At 41.0% G+C, this 16,500-nt stretch overlaps 1 protein-coding gene across 5 annotated transcripts in view; it reads left to right on the top strand.

Moving 5' to 3' along the window:
• Positions 1–9,516: 9,516 nt before the first annotated feature.
• Positions 9,517–16,500, top strand: part of SIDT1 (SID1 transmembrane family member 1) — a 114,850-nt gene continuing 107,866 nt past the window's right edge. For 3 of the 5 annotated variants that reach the window (XR_004344095.1, XM_030330067.2, XM_030330066.2), the window contains exon 1: positions 9,519–10,449. Coding sequence is in view for 4 of the 5 variants with exons in the window: in XM_030330067.2 (XP_030185927.1) it covers positions 10,240–10,449 (210 nt within the window). In the remaining variant the exon portion in view is untranslated. Of the gene's footprint in view, positions 10,450–16,500 lie in introns of all 5 variants that reach the window. The other 2 variants (XM_032594755.1, XM_032594754.1) reach the window with 2 other exon arrangements.

The following is a 16,500-nucleotide window of genomic DNA, read 5'->3' as shown; positions in this document are numbered from 1 at the left end:
GGCAGACAGCTCAGAGCCTGGAGCCTGTTTCAGATTCTGTGTCTCCCCCTCTCTCTGCCCCTCCCCCACTCACACTCTATCTCTCTCTCTCTCTCCCAAAAATAAATAAACATTAAAAAAAAATTTTAAAGATGATTTCACAATGGCAAAAAGGACATTCAATCAAAAATATGTAAAAATCCAATATATATATCCTATATATAAAAATCCAATATATATATATATAATATATATATATTATATATATATAATATATATATATTATATATATATATATCCTAAACATTTATTCACTTAATAAGATGGAACTGCATTGTAAAATAAAATATTCATAATTATAGTAAAAAATTTCAATGCCCTGCAGTGCCTGGGTGGCTCAGTGGGTTTGGCATTTGACTTCAGCTCAGATCATGGTCTCATAGTTCTTGCGTTCAAGCCCCACATGGGGCTTTGCATGCTGACAATGTGGAGTCTCCTTCGGATTCTCTTTCTCCCTCTCTCTCTGCCCATCCCCCACCCATGCGCGCGCACTCTCTCAAAAATAAACATTAAAAAAAACTTTTTTAAGAAATTTCAATGCCCTTCACTGAATAATTTATAATACAAGTAGGCAGAAAACCAGCAAAGTTATAATAGGCTTTACAACACTATCAATCATTTTGACCTGATTGATATTTAAAGAACACTACTCTAACAACCAGAAGAATATACATTCCGTTCATGTATATACAGAAATTTTAGCATGATGGACAATAATCTGGACCATAAAACAAATTTCAATAAATTCAAAAATATTCAAGTCATACCAGGAATATTCTCTGACTATAATGTAATTAAATTAGAAATCAGTAATATAATGATTCTTGTCAAATCCCTCAAAATTTGGGGAAAAATAATATACTTATTAAAAAGCCATTAATCAACAAGAAATCAAAACAATGTATTTTGAATTAAATGAAAATGAAATACAGCATATCAAAATTTGTGAAATGTAACTCAAATAGTACTTCAAAAGAAACATATAGCACTAAACGCCTATATTAGAAAAGATCTCAAATCAGTGACCTCAGCTTTTGCCTTCAGAAATTAGATAAATAAAACAAATTAAATCCAAAGTAAGAAGAAAGAAAATAATAAATATTAAAACTGAATCAATAAAATAGAAAGGCCAAAAATAATAAAACTAATGACACTGACAGTTGAATCTTTGAGAAGATTAATTAAATAGCTAAACCTCTAAACAAATTAATCAGGAAAATTACCTATAAACTACCAATATCAGAAATGAGAAAGGTGAAATATTCTATAGATGAAAAGAATGTATTTTGAACAACTGTATGGTAATACATTTGATAATATAGATAAAATGAACCACTTTCCTGAAAGACATAAATTACCAAAGCTTTCTCAAAAAAAAAAAAAATGCATAACCTGAATGAATAGCTCTGTATCTATTAAAGAAATTTAAATTTCAGTTACAAAAAAACCTTCCCACGTAGAAAACTACAGGCCCAGATGGCTTTACTGATGAATTCTACAAACATTTGGGGGGGAAATATCACCAATTCTAAACAAACTATCTCAAAAAAAAATGGAAAAGGAGGGAATACTTCCCAACTCACACTCTGAGGCCACCATTACCCTGATACCTAAACCAGACCATTACAAAAAAAAAAAAAAAAAAAAGAAACAAACAAAAGCAAAAAAAAAAAACAAACAAGCAAAAAAAAGAAAAACTACACACCAATATCTCTTATGAATATAGATGTAAAAATTCTTAGAAAATTTTTAACAAAACTCTTCTAACAAAATAATTATGCTGAGTGAAAGAAGCCAAACTAAAAAAACGTACATACTGTGTGGATCCATTCATATAAAACTCTAGAAAATGAAAACTAATATAGTGACAGAAAACAGACCAGCTGTCACTTGGGAATAGAAAGGAAACAAGGAAGGAAGCAAGAGAGAGATATAAAGGAGGAAGGAAACTTTAGAGAGTATTGAATATATAGATAATGGTTTCATGGATATGTATGTATATAACACAGGTGATATGTGTGCTTTAAATATATGAAGTTATACTAAGAAATATGTCAGTTATACTAAGAAAGCTGTTTATATAGCTCTCTCTGGGTGGTCCAAATGTGAGCCAAATGTGTTCCCCAAACCATAAGATATCCTGCTTCTACTTAGTCTACCTCCAGCTTCCCCATTCCAACTTCGAATCAGTGTTTTTGAAGTCTTCCCTTTATAGTTTATTTCACTATAAACCTTTCCCACTCCCCTCCTGTCTTTGAGTCTCTGACAAATGCAAGTGATAGTGGCCGAAATCCTCCCTATATTAAGTTCTGAATAAATAGTCTGTTTGTTCTCATATCAGTTGACTTTGTTTCCACAACTGCTTATATCTTTTAATGACATTGATTCTTTTTCATATTGGCAAGATTTGTAATAATATCTGATAAGATCCCTTTCAGTGAGGTTTAAGAGCATTTTTTATCCAACGTCTCTTCCAACATGAAATTTCTGGGTAATGGCCATAAAGAGCCTGTTTTAGAAGTGTTGTGGGAAGCCGGGCTTAAGCTGTTCATGATAGGACTGGGTATAGTACATGACTCCCTTGCAATATTTTGCCACATATCCGTGCAGCAGAGAAGAGTCTAATATCAGGCATATAATTTCTAAATGTATGGGCCTTCCTGTTAACAGTTCATAAGGACATAACCAATGTGTCCCTGAGGAAATGGATCAGATGGCCATATGGGATAGTGGGAGTACTTTTACCCAAGGAAGCTCGAGTATTTCTGAAAGTTTTGCTAATTTTAATTAAAGGACACCATGTTTCTTTGGATTTTTACAGAAGTTTGTAGGTGGTAAGGACAGCACAGTTTTTGAGAAGGGGTAATGCCTTACAAAGTTCTTTTAAAAGGATTCATATAAACCATGTCTTGGTCATTTAATATAAAAATTGGTATGTCCCAGGTTGGAAACAAAATCAAGTAGCTTTTCAGAGACTGAAAAAAATTTCAGCCAAGATTTTCAGCAAGAAAATGCTTCAACCCATCCTAAAAATAAACAAATCCTGTGGAGAGTGATTGCTGGATAAAATTCATCTGAAGGTGAACTTTCACTTTCAAACCAGTGTTGGTTTGAAATAGTAAGCAATTTGTCTTTACCCTGATGAGTAGCTTCATGGAGAAATTCAGCTAATATCCATGAAATCTTCTGGTGCCACCAAATGGCCTTCTTGAGCATGCTGAGGATTATCTTAGTGAAGGGTATGCTGCATTTTTCCATTCTTCTGTTTCCAAATCAGAGGCTAAATGTGAGTATTTGATGATAGCCTCTTTGACTCAATCCAGAGATTTATCCTTTGGGGGTTTAGTTAGTATCATAAACTTGGTTAAGACAGCTTGTTGGCTTCTTGGCAAAATGATCTGCCAAAGCATGTCCTTTAACTTCCATATTATCTCTGTTACCATGGGCCTCAATCTTTACAATAGCTGTCTCACTAGGAAGTAGAAATGCATCTAAAAATTCCTGAGCTTGTTGTCCACTTTCGATGGGGTGGTGAGGAAAGCAGAGGTGTGGAAACCTTTTTGTTTCTAAAAGCATCACGTACTACTCCAGAAGCATACCTGCTATCTGCATGCATGTTTACTCTCTTGTCTTTGGCTGGTTAACAAGTTCTAAGTGTTATCAATTCTGCCATATGGACTAACTTTACCTCAGATAGAGGACTATCCTATAAAGGACAGTTTAGATTAGTGACAGCATTAGAGATAGCTTGATAACTTCAGTTTCAATTTTGAAGTATGACCCATGAACAAATATTAGGTCAAGATTCTCAATGTAAGTCTCTAATAAAGCCAAGCAAAGTACAGGAAAGTCCCATCACTGAAGTAACACAGTTATGGGGTTCCTCTTCTTCAGAACAGAAGAGTGGTAGGATTTAAGGTGTTGCAGCAATAGTAATGTAAGGGGGAGAGGGTCAACAGAAATTCATAAGAGGTTAATCAACTCACTGAAAGGTGTTGTGTGTTTTCAGTCAGGAGTAAAGTCTGTACTGCATGAGGAACCATAAAGTCTAACAGGGAACCTGGAGCTAATTCCCCAGAAGCATCGACAAGTTTTGCAGTGGCAGTATTGCCCTAACACAAAGGGTATCAGCCTTTGCAATGGGGTGAGGGTGAGGCTACAGCAAGTGATGGGTTTTTGATGGTTTCCATGAAATTGAATTAAAACTCCAAGGCTTTAAGCCCCAGAACACTCATGCACAAATAGGCAAAAGGGTTTCTTTTGTTACGGATGTCAAGAGAAGCAGACTGTCGAAGAGCCTTCTTCAGGTTAAAGAAAGCTTGTGTAAAACCTGGGACCCCAGAAGACAGTGGATCTTACTGAAGACTTAGCCATTTCATAAAGAGGTGCCACAGTCTCAGAAAAAAATTGCACCCGTTGTCTGAAATATCCAGTGAGACCCAGATGTCATCTCATTTGTAGTTTTGTGAGAGGTCCACGATAGTCGTGGATTGTCTTTACCCTGTCATGAGAGAATGTTTTTCCCTCCCTACCCTAAATAGACTACTATGTTTTCACAAAATTGTAATTTATCTTTTTTGAGACATTATGCCTTTTTTCTGCTAAGACTGAGAGCTATAGACTTCTCTAACAAAGTAGGAAATCATCTATATATTATATCAGAAATAAACCACAAGGGAAACTCGTATCTTTGCGTTCTTGATTAAGGACCTAAGAAAATAGGAGGGGGCTTTCAAAAAACCCTTAGGGCCTAGCTATCCATGTATATCCATGTCCTTTCAGATGAAGGCAAAAAAAAAATATTGACTGTTCAGTGTAGGGATACACCCCGAAAAGGCACAGCAATGATCCACTACATTGAGGGAGGTGGCTTGGGGGTGAACTGATGACAGGATGATATTTGGGTTAGGTACCAATGGGGAAGGAAAGATAACAATTGTATTGATATCCTGAGATCTTGAAAAAATCAATATATTCTGTCCATTTCTGGCAGGACAGAAATGTTACAAGGATTAGTGCATGTTATGAAAAGACTCTCAATATAAGGCCCTCAACTAAAAACGTAAAGACTTTTTGGCTTAGGTTTCTACCCTTGGTGATATGTGGATAACAGTTTGGTAATATCTATCTGAACTTTAATAGATTCTGTTCCAATTATTTTTCCTATGTCCATGGGAACATTAGCCCATAGAGTGTCAAGTACAATCTCAAGATCTGTATCTGGAGTATACATTAAGTATAGTGGAGAAGGAAAGGATTATATAGAACAGACACAAGTTGATCAGGAATTGACAAGTCCTCTGAAACCTCAAGAAATAGTCCCTCTGGTGTCCGTTTTTAATATTACAGTTCTATTTGTGAAGTATATCTCTCGCTAATAAATTTGTAGATGTGGTATCACAGAGCAGGAAACGATGTTTTTTGATCAAGGACCCAAGAGTTATAGTTAAGGGCTGGGAGATAGGGACAAATCTGTGAGTTATCTGAAATACCTACACTCGTGTTCTATATTTTCTCCAAAGAAGAGGTTAAGCAAAGGTGACAGGACTTAATACAGCAAGATTAGTGCCGGCGAAAGGCATTTTTATTTATCCTGAAATCTCCTGTAGTTTCATCTTTTTGTTTGCACGATTGAATTATGATGTAATCAACTTTTATTAAAAATGTTTCAGGTATGGCTTTAAGAAGACTTTGACTTATTTTTCAAGCCCATTTCCTGACCCTAAGGCTTTTTGTGGAGAGAGGAATCCTGTAGGTCCCTCTCCAGATCGGTCCAATCAGCTTGTGTTATCCAGGATTTAGCACTGGAGGTTCTGATCAACATGCATACAAATTGATACAGGTCAGGCAACTCTGGGTTATGTGCACCCAAAGAATTACAGATTCTTCTATGAATCTTTGCTAGTCTTGTTTGGGATTAGGAAAATCTTTCTTAATTCATCTTGGGTCTGAGGTTTAAATTCTATGGGGCGCCTGGGTGGCGCAGTCGGTTAAACGTCCGACTTCAGCCAGGTCACGATCTCGCAGTCCGGGAGTTCGAGCCCCGCGTCAGGCTCTGGGCTGATGGCTCAGAGGCTGGAGCCTGTTTCCGATTCTGTGTCTCCCTCTCTCTGCCCCTCCCCCGTTCATGCTCTGTCTCTCTCTGTCCCAAAAATAAATAAACGTTGAAAGAAAAAAAAATTTAAAAAAAAAAAAATTCTATAGTCATCTGCATACCTGGCTTATGGGAGGGATAGACCATTGGAGGCAATTAGCATTTGGAGGTTTTAGAGAGTTGTTGGGAAAAGATAGGAGGTCTGGACAAGGGAAAGAGGAAGGAGGAGGTGCAGAAGAAGGAATATTAGGGGGAAGGGGGCCACAGGAAGGCAACTGGAGGACCAGGAGGGGGAAGGCTTACTATGGAAATGAATCTAGATTATTAAGTTTGCCAAGTTTTTCACTAGCTTTGACCAAAGAATATTTTAGTGAAACAATTTTTGAACACAAAATTTCATTTGAAGGCCTCTGCAAACCAGTCAAAAAGTAGGCCCCATTGGATCTGAGAAAACTTCGTTCCTTTTCTTTTTTAAGACACCTGTCAAATGATTTTGTTCAAGTCTAGTGTCCCACAGAGCGGCCATTGAAGGCCCAGGTCATCCTTGGTGAAGTTATGTCACTTGAAACATAGGTGTAAGAATTAGAACTGTAGGGGGGCCTGGGTGATTCAGTCTGGTAAGCGTCCGACTCTTGTTTCAGCTCAGGTCATGATCTCATGGCTTCATGGGTTCGAGCCTTGCATTGGGCTCTGTGCTGGCAGCATGGAGTCTGCTTGGGATTTTCTCTCTCTCTCTTTGGCCCTCCCCCACTTGTACTATCTCTGTCTCTCTCAAAATAAGTTAATTAATTAAAAAATAATAATTAGAACTGTAGTGAGCAGACACTTATCAGGAACTTCTCCAAAAGGAAGAGAGAAATTAGACTTAGCTGAGCCTGTAAGAGCTGGCAACTGAAAACGATGCTTGTGCACTTCGAGTCTTGAGATCCCAACTTGAAGGTAGCTGCCTCCAAATGTAGACCCAATGACCTACACCTGAAGGCAGGTGGAAAAACAGAATGCTCTCTGTGGATCAAAACCAAACTCTAAGGACAAAACAAATGAAACAAAGAATAGACGATCCAAAGCAAAGTTTGTCCAAAAGAATGCTGGCCCAGTGTTCTACGTTGTGACAAACAATACTTTTAGACAGCATAGCACAAAACAGAAGCAGAAGAGAGAGTAAAAAGGGATGAAAAAGAACAGCCTGACTCCACCAAAGATGCCAAACAAATGGGAACCAATAACAAAACCCATGTATCCAACTGAGACTGGGTAGCCACAGAACTCAAAAGCGAGGAAAGGGGAGCTCAGACACAAAGCTCACTTACCATGTCAACACACACTCAACACTGCGAGGGGTAAGGCGCAGGGGCCTTGGTGTGTATCACATCTGGTTAAAGGATGGAGTCCACGGTGACAGGCAGTGCAGACAACATCTCATCGGAACCTTCAAGGAAAACTAGGGACATAAACAAAAACCACTCAAATGAAAACAGAGGTTATTTATTCAGAGCTTGCTGTAGCAAGCCACCATCACTTGTGTTTAACCAAGACTCAAAGGCAGGCAGAGGACTGGGAAAGCTTTATAATGAAAAAAAGGGAAGGTTTCAGAAAATCTCTGATTGGACCTCGGTAGCACAGAGAAGCTGCGAGCAGGCTAACTAGAAGTGGGCCATTTTATGGTTTGTAGAGCATATTTAGCTTCCTCCAGTTGATCCTGAGCTGGAAGCAGAGGCAAAAATTGGGGAAGCTGGCAGTCACTGACCAAGTCCTGATTGTTCTGGGCCATTTGCTACAGAGATTGTGTTTTGTCTTCCAGGACCAGTTGCTGTAGAGGTTGGGGTCAGAGGTCTATTTTCATATATGGTCTGGTCATGATCTGTTTGTGTATTTAGCCTCTCACAGTGCAAGCTTGGGATTGTTAGATATTTTACAAGCCTGGCTGGTGGACCATATTTAACTTTTTAGCTGTTGAACTAGGAGTCATACAATAACAATATTTGGCCATATGACATTTTAAACTTTCTAATACAATGTCAAATACGTTCTTCTTCCCACTCCCCTTATCCTTACAGCACCCTTGTGATCCTGGGAGGTTAATTACCTGAGGTCATTCTGTGGAATGACGATTAGATCACAGTATAGAGTGATTTGTAATATATAATTCAAATTAGTATATATATCATCGATAATGGCTTTAAAGTAAATATTTTGGGTTCTTTGCTAAGATAAAGGATCTGTTCTCATCGCTTCTAATTTCATTACTTACAGTTAGGGTCATAGCTCCTTCAAATACCTACAAGGCTATCATGTGGAAGAAGGATTAGGTTTATTCCTATGGCTCCAGAGGGCAGAATTCATGCCAGTGAGTGGAAGAGAGGCAGATTCCAATTTGGAATGTGAAATATCATTCTAATAAGTAGCCACTTGCCCCCAAAAGAAGGATAAGGAGTTCCTTATCTCTTGTGGTATTGAGCAGAACTCCATGACCCTATCCCTTAGAGGGTACCTCAACTGGCCAGTCCAGTTAAACTGGAAGAACTTTAGAAACTTCAAGTTTATGAAATTTTGTTAAATCCTAAAAAGAGGCATAGACATTTGAAATACAGCAGTTTAATATCATTCAAATTCTGGATGAAATTATTATATTTCTCAAAACAATGAGCTGCACTTTAAACTTTATTTTTTTAAGTGAAAATTATCCTAATAAGGAGTCTCTAACTCAATCTTCCATCAGCATTGGTTTCTGATTGCACAGTTATAAAACATTATACCAAATGTTTGGAACTCATTTTTGATATTTTAGTAAGTTATAGGAATTCAATGAAGTTTTAAATTAAAAAAAAAAAAAACCTTCCTTTGAACAGTAAATGCTAGGATTTCAATCTGTAACTTAACTCTTTGAACATCATCTCTTCTTCGTGGCTTCTCTTTAAATGTTCCTTCAGGTTCAATGCAATTATCTTATTTTCTAGTTTACAAATAACTTGAAGCTAAAATAAAACAGTAAGTCCTCTTCTACACCTGAAGTGTGATTGTTCGACATTCCACAAAGACTTCCCTGGGACCCTCTGCCCACCTCACCCTTCACCTGCCTCTTCAAGTGTTTAAATTGAATCCCCTAAATTTTGCCAGAAGGGTATTTCCTTTTAATGATGGACTGTGGTTTCTCTCTTTTGAAAAACAATCCCGAATCCCAAGGATTCTCCCAGAATTTAAGAAATCATTGCAGAGGTAAAGTAGGCAAGAACTTGGGGCAGAAAGAAATGCCCACTGCATAAACCTTGCTGCTCTGAGTCGTCCTTGACAACTTCCGGGAGCAGACTTCAGGTGGTGTTTGAAATCGTCTCCTTTACCCTGTCTATTCATTGCTTTTATGACTGTACATATTTAATACATACAGCGAGGGAGAGAGAAAGCGATGATGTGAGGCACTGCTGGAGAAGAGAAGATGATAAGGAAATAAAACAGGTGTCTGGGAAGGGTTGCTGTTAGAGAAGGAAGAACTGAGCATTAATAGCCATCATTCAGATGGGCAGGAGTTCTCTGCAGGTAGCAGACAGGAAAAGCGAACTCGTGCACCCTCTTTGGGGACAGGCTCTGTTGCTTTCTATTTCTTCTCTTGCAGCCAGGGTACACATTTACTTGAAACAGACTGTTATTTCCTGTTCGCTGGCTGGTCAGGTTGACTCTTTAAGACTAGTGAACATTTCTAATGTATCTTATGCCTTTTTTTTTTTTTTTTTTTTTTTTTTTTTGAGGTTGAGTAGGGAAGAGATCTGTTGAAATTCTAGCTGGGTAAGTGGGGGATTCTCAGAAATGAGAAAGGGGGAAGGAAAACGATGTAGAAGCCGGAGAGCACAGCAGCAGCCCGAGACCCCCCTACCCCCCGCCTCCACTACTCTCGGCCCGCGACCTCGCGCGGAGACCCCAGGCGGCTGCATCAATATTTGATCGACCCTTCGCCCGCGCGCGCGTTGCCAGCACTCGCCGGTGGGGCTTGCCTGGCATCCCCCGCGCTGCGCTGTAGCGCCGGGGCCCGCAGGGGGCTTTGGAAGGACCAGCTCTGCGCTCGCCCCCTCGCCAGGGCGGCTCTGCTTCGCGGCAGGGGCGCGGCGCCCACCATGCGGGGCTGCCCGCGGCTGGCGCTGCTCTGTGCGCTGCTGCCCTGGCTCCTGCGGGCGGCGGCACCCCCGAGCCCCGCGCAACCCCTGGAGCGCGGAGACCCCCGCGACCCTGCCAGGGGCGCCGATTTCGATCGCGTCTACAGCGGGGTGGTGAGCCTCAGCACCGAGAACATCTACTCCTTCAACTACACCAGCCAGCCTGGCCAGGTAAGACACTCGCTCTCCTCGCTCGACTCCCAGGAACTTGCCAGATCTCAGAGCCCCGTCGCTGCTTTGGGTCCCCCGGGAATTGACCTCGGGAGCCCTTGGGGACCACAGGACCCTCGCTCCCTTTTCTCTTCAAAGCAATCACTGCCCTGCCAGAGCTGCCGCATCCCCCGCAACCGGCCTCCGGGACAACTCCGGTTCATCTCGCACCTTCCCTGGCCTGGTCCCCTGGCATTTCGGGGCTTTGTAGAGGCGCAGGTTCCCTGCACCTTCCGTGGCTCCTGCCCCCTGGTGGGCCTTTCTCTAGGAAACTCAAGGTTTCTAGGGTTGCGGAGGGAAAGGTCCGCACCGCTGTTTCTAATCCCCTGCGGAGAAGGAACCTCATTTCATTTGGATGATTCGGCCAGACCCTTCTATTTCATAGCGCATGGGGAGGGAGAGCTGCTCAGAATCTAAAATAGGAATGTGTGAGAATGGACGCAAGCTGCCTGCCGAGCCTCTGTGTGTTCAATAGTCATTTCCTGTGTTTTTGTACTACTGTCACACGTATGTGCTTCAGGGAAAGCCACAAGACCCGGCCAGAGATGTCTGAACTGCAGCCAGCAGCTGATCTATGAAGGTTTTGATGTGAAATAAGGGTGGGTAATTGTCTGAAAGTTCTAGACCTATTTCTGTCAAGAACGGAGGTGACACAAGGGGAGGAAATGACTGTCACAGCAACTATCCCTTTGACACATATATTCTGATTATATAATGTAAAAACAAAATGCACAATTAGGTCTTTCCTTCTAATATGGTACCCTCTAGGGCATAGAAAAAAAAAAAAAAAAAACTCCCCAATGTACCTGCCCCAGGCTGGCACCAAATCCTAAGGTGCTGTCACCGTGGCAGCAGAGCCCTGACCCTGGCTTGTCCTCTGCTGACCTTCAGGTTGTATGTCCTGAAGTGAGCAGGGTGACTCTGCAGAGCCATTCTATTGTGAACAAGTAGGAGGGGCAGCTTTTATCGCCCCAGTTCCATACAACTCATCTCTTCCTGTCCAGTGTGCAGTATGGGCCAGCTGACATGCACATGAGTTGTGTTACTAGCCCTATAATTTGATCCGAAAAAAATTCCGTGATCTCTGGGGTATCCTGTCAGTTTCCCCCTAAATCATCAGTAAGGAAACTCAAATGGTATGTGCAAAGTTCTGACTTTATCAGGCTTTAGCAGTTCTTTGCACTTCTGCTTAGAAATGGATTGACCGTGTTGGGGGGTCGCCTGGGTGGCTCAGCTCAGTTGGTTAAGCGTCCGACTCTTGATTTCAGCTCAGGTCATGATCTCACTGTCCGTGGGACCAAGCCCCATGTCATGCTCTGCACTGACAGCAAGGAGCCTGCTTAGGATTCTCTCTCTCTCTCCCTCTCTCCGCCCCTCCCTCAATCAATTCTCCCTCCCTCTCTCTCTCAATAAATAAATAAATAAACATTAAAATAAAAGAAACAGATTGACTTTTTTAACTGTTGCTTGGCCTTTCGCCCTTAATATCTCGTGAGTTTCTCTACCACAGCACAGGTGCACTGCTTGCTTGACTTTCCCTAGAACAGTGTGAGAGATTGAGGACAGGGCAGAGTCATGTTCATCTCCATATTCCAGTACCTAGCACAGTGCTTGGCACATGAGAGGTTTACTAATGTCTTTGAAAAGTGAATAAATAAGTAAAGAAAGATTTGAGGAACCTGGAATAAAACTAAATAAAATAGAATATGTACTTTTTAATTGGTTCAGAGTATGAGACCATTCCAGATAAAAACATTTTTAACAGTTGTTATGAAATTAGGCCCTTTCCATGGTGCCTGTCTACATGTTTAAATACCTTTTATTGGGGCACCTGGGTGGCTCAGTTGGTTAAGCATCTGACTTCAGCTCAGGTCATGATCTCATGGTTTGTGGGTTCAAGCCCCATGTCGGGCTCTGTGCTGACAGCTAGAGCCTGGAGCCTGCTCTGGATTCTGTCTCTCTCTCTCTCTGCTCCTCTCTTGTTCACACTCTCTCTCTCTCTCAAAAATAAACATTAAAAAAATTTTTTTAAATACCTTTTATTTTATGAAACAATGGTACCTTTGTTAAATAAATACCTTTTGTTTTATGAAAAATTAGTTTGTAAAATATCTTTGCGTAATACAATAAAAAGTTGACAACCCCAGCAGTCCCTTAAAGTCCACTAGTCTGAGAAATACATTTGGGAACCATGGGACTGGTAGATAACTCAAGTGTTTATACTAGCAATCCCACCTTACGATAACATGAACACAATGCTTTTGGAGATAGCAGGATTTCATTGAAGGTTTGGAATAGCATAATGGAATTACAGAACAGCACAGGGTAAGTGATAGATGAAAGCAGAAATCTAGGCAATACTGTCATAACGTTTACCGACTGTTCCCCACCAAGGGAAATTTCAAGATGGTGGCACTACTATTTAGGCCCTGCCTTATCACCCTCTTATTGGCTACTTCCCTACCCCAAATGCTAGCCTCCCACTCTAAATTCTTGTTATGCATGAGAAGCAGTTTTGCCGTCATTACTGAAGGGGTCTGCTAAGTGAAGATCTATGAACCCAAGAGCAAAAGCTTGGCCAGGACCTTTTTCCTTTAATCTGACAAAGTGTTGGTCAGGGATTCCTTCCCTGTAGGGGTCATTTCTCACCTATTGCTCTTCAGTGCCACAAAGAATTTGGTTTAGAAAAAGACATAATAAAGTATAACTTTGTGAGTTTTAATCTTTTTTCCTTTTCTCATCAAGCCGTTGTTCTGTTTGCCTTTATTTTTTCTTCAGTTTGGAGGAGAAAAGCTATTCTCAGTTTAGGCTTTGGGGAGGAGAGGAAGCTGCTTTGGGAGCCTTTGGCCCTAATCTTTCCTGTCAGCCACTGCATCTCCCTTACCAAACACTGTCCCAAGGAACTAGTTAGCCAAGCATTTGTCATGCTAATTAGCTGAGGTCAGCATCAGGAAAGGTCTCACAGGCCTTCTAGGCAGAGTAATGTAAATATGAAGCTGCCATTAAAAAAAAAAAAACTGAAAGAATGGAGTGACTGCTTTAAAGAAGAAAAATGAAAATAAAGATCAAGTTACAGGTTAGGCAAGGTCATGAGTCATTTCATTTCCCTGGAGGGGAAGTATCTGGAGACTCCTTTCCAGGGGAGTAGGGTTTTACTTTGGCAAACAGAGTGTTCTAGAACTACAGGGCTGGAACTAAACTAGAAGGAAATCACCTTGTTGAGAAAGTCACCAGGCATATGTTTGACTGGGACAGAGGGCACAAAAGCAGGTTTATTGAGAAATGAGAATACTCTTGTAGAGACAGGTGGTGGCAATAATCAAATGTTTAAACTTGGGCTAGATGCTGATAAGGAGCTTTTAAATAAAAATCAAACTACCATGCAACAAGATGTCTTCTTGGAGGCTTTCAGTAACAGAATACATTGGTCACCATAGATTTTTAAAATTGAAATGTTTCCCTGGAAATACTTCTTGTGTTTATTCAATGGAGACATGGAGACATGTATCTTTTAATGACATATGCTTTTCTATGCCCAAGGAACAATCCTTGGCTTTATTCATACCAACCAGTAGTTGCAGATCTAGAACCAGTTATACTGCCTCTTGGATCCAGATTCCAAAAGCCTATTCAATTCTCATGAACGATGAAATACATATCAGGATGTTCCAGTAGTAACTTCTAACCACACGTTACTGGTTACATAAAAGAATTAAAACCTTGGATGTGATAGCCTCAGCTCCCCCAGTCTGAGATGTACTCTTCCTGTGTTCCTTACATACTGAGGCAGAGAAGCCCCCTCTGCTGGCTTCATACTTCATACTTCCTCTTACTGACCAGCTTGTTTGTGAGGAGGAAATCATCTCATTAGCACATTATCTGGCTGAACAGAATACCATAGACTGGGTGGCTTAAAAAACAGACCTCATTTCTCACAATTCTGGAGGCTAGATAGTCCCAGATCACAGTGTCAGCAGATTTGGTGCCTGGTGACAGCCGGCGTCCTAGCTTGTAGACAGTGCCTCACAGCTGTGTCTTCTCATGGCCCAGAGATCAGGGAGAGAAACAAGCTCTCTCCCGTCATTTTTAAGGGCACTAATCTCATCATGAGGGCTCCAACTTCATGATCTAATTCCCCTCCAAATACTGTCACGTGGGGGATTAGGCTTCAACATGAATTTGGTGGCAGAGGGGGACACATTCAGTCCATAGCAGTCACCTCCCGCATTTTCCTCTGTGTCTCTGAAAAAGCAGCATCAACATATTATAAGGATGTTTAGGGGCTGACATTACTTCAGTTACAGGTCTGATTTTATAAAGAACCCATCTTCTTCCTGCCTAGACCTGACAGTCATGTGCTAAATTATATAATGGATTCTGTAAGTGTGTGATGTCCAATATGGTAGCCATTATCTACACGTGGCTACTGAGCACTTGAAATGTGGCCAGTCACAAAATGAGATGTACTGTAAGTATAGATTACACACCAGATTTCAGACAGTATAAAAAGACATGAAATGTGTAATTAATATTTTTTATTGATATGTTTAAATGATAATATTTTAGATATATTAAGTTAAATCAATATAGTAATAAAACTAACTTTGTTTCTTTGTACTATTTTATTTTTTTTAAGTATTTTGAGAGAGAGAGCGAGCACATGCGAGCAAGTGGGGGATGGGCAGAGAGAGAGAGAGGGAGAGAGAGAATCCCAAGCAAGCTCTGCACTAGTCAGGGCAGAACCCGACAATAGGGTTCAATCCCACAAACCATGAGATGATGACCTGAGCCAAAATCAAGAGTCAGATGTTTAACCAGCTGTGCCACTCAGGCATCCCTCTTTGTACTTTCTAAAGTAGCCACTAGAAAATTTAAAAACACATATGTGGGTCATGTTATGTTTTCTTTGGACGGCACTGTTCCGAGTACTACAAGAACCTTAGAGAAGTCATTCATCCCACAGATAGCTTTGTTGGAGGAAATGAAGCTTGGAAAGGTCATAATGGATAAGCAGAACTTGGATAGGCAGAAAGAAAGGGGAAAGTCCTTTCAGGTATGGAAACATAGATCAGATTTCTGTTTTGACAATACTACATTGAAAATGGTGGTATATTTTACCAGGAGGCACATAGTGTCTGGTTGTCTCTTTTTGTGATGATAGCCACCTTTGGTCATTATTGCCTAGTTTCATGAATTCATTAGGAACCAGGTGATAATATATATATTTTTTAAATACTTTATTTTTAAGAGGGAGAGAGACAGAGCACCAGTGGGGGAGGGGCAGAGAGAGAGGGAGACACAGAATCCGAAGCAGGCTCCAGGCTCTGAGCTGTCAGCACAGAACCTGACGCAGGACTTGAACCCACGAACCGTGAGATCATGACCTGAGCAGCAGTCGGATGCTTAACTGACTGAACCACCCAGGTGCCCCAACAAGGTGATAATATTTTAATTATCACATACTTCTTCTTTTTTTTAATGGGTGAGGTTTTTTAAAAATTATTTTAGAGAGAGAGTGTGGGCAGGGGTGAGGGGAAGAGGGAGGGAGAGAGAATCTTAAGCAGGCTCCACCCCCAATTCAGAGCCCAACGTGGGACCGGATCCCACTAGCTGAGCTGAAATCAAGAGCATCAAAAGTGGGATGATGTTCAACCAACTGAGCCACCCAGGCACCCCTGTTTATGAGCTGGAATACTTCTTCATTTTTTATTCTTTCCTTTCTTTCTTTCTTTTCTTTCTCTCTCTCTCTCTCTCTCTCTCTCTCTCTCTCTCAAGAGCATGTGCATGTGAGCAGGAGAGAGGGGGAGAGAGAGAGAGAGAGAGAGAGAGAGAGAGAATCCCAAGGAGACTCCACGTTGTCAGGGCAGAGCCCAACACAGGGTTGATCTCACAAGCCATGAGATCATGACCTGAGCAGAAATCAAGAGTCAGATGCTTAACTGGCTGAGCTACCCAGGCGCCCCAAAGAGCTGGAATAGTTCTATAATAAGAAACCTCTCCTCATCAGCTATT

This window comes from Lynx canadensis, chromosome C2 (assembly GCF_007474595.2).
Source record: "Lynx canadensis isolate LIC74 chromosome C2, mLynCan4.pri.v2, whole genome shotgun sequence".
NCBI lineage: Eukaryota > Metazoa > Chordata > Mammalia > Carnivora > Felidae > Lynx > Lynx canadensis.
The sequence above is the reverse complement of the archived record's forward strand: the minus strand, read 5'-3'. Positions and strand labels throughout refer to the sequence as shown.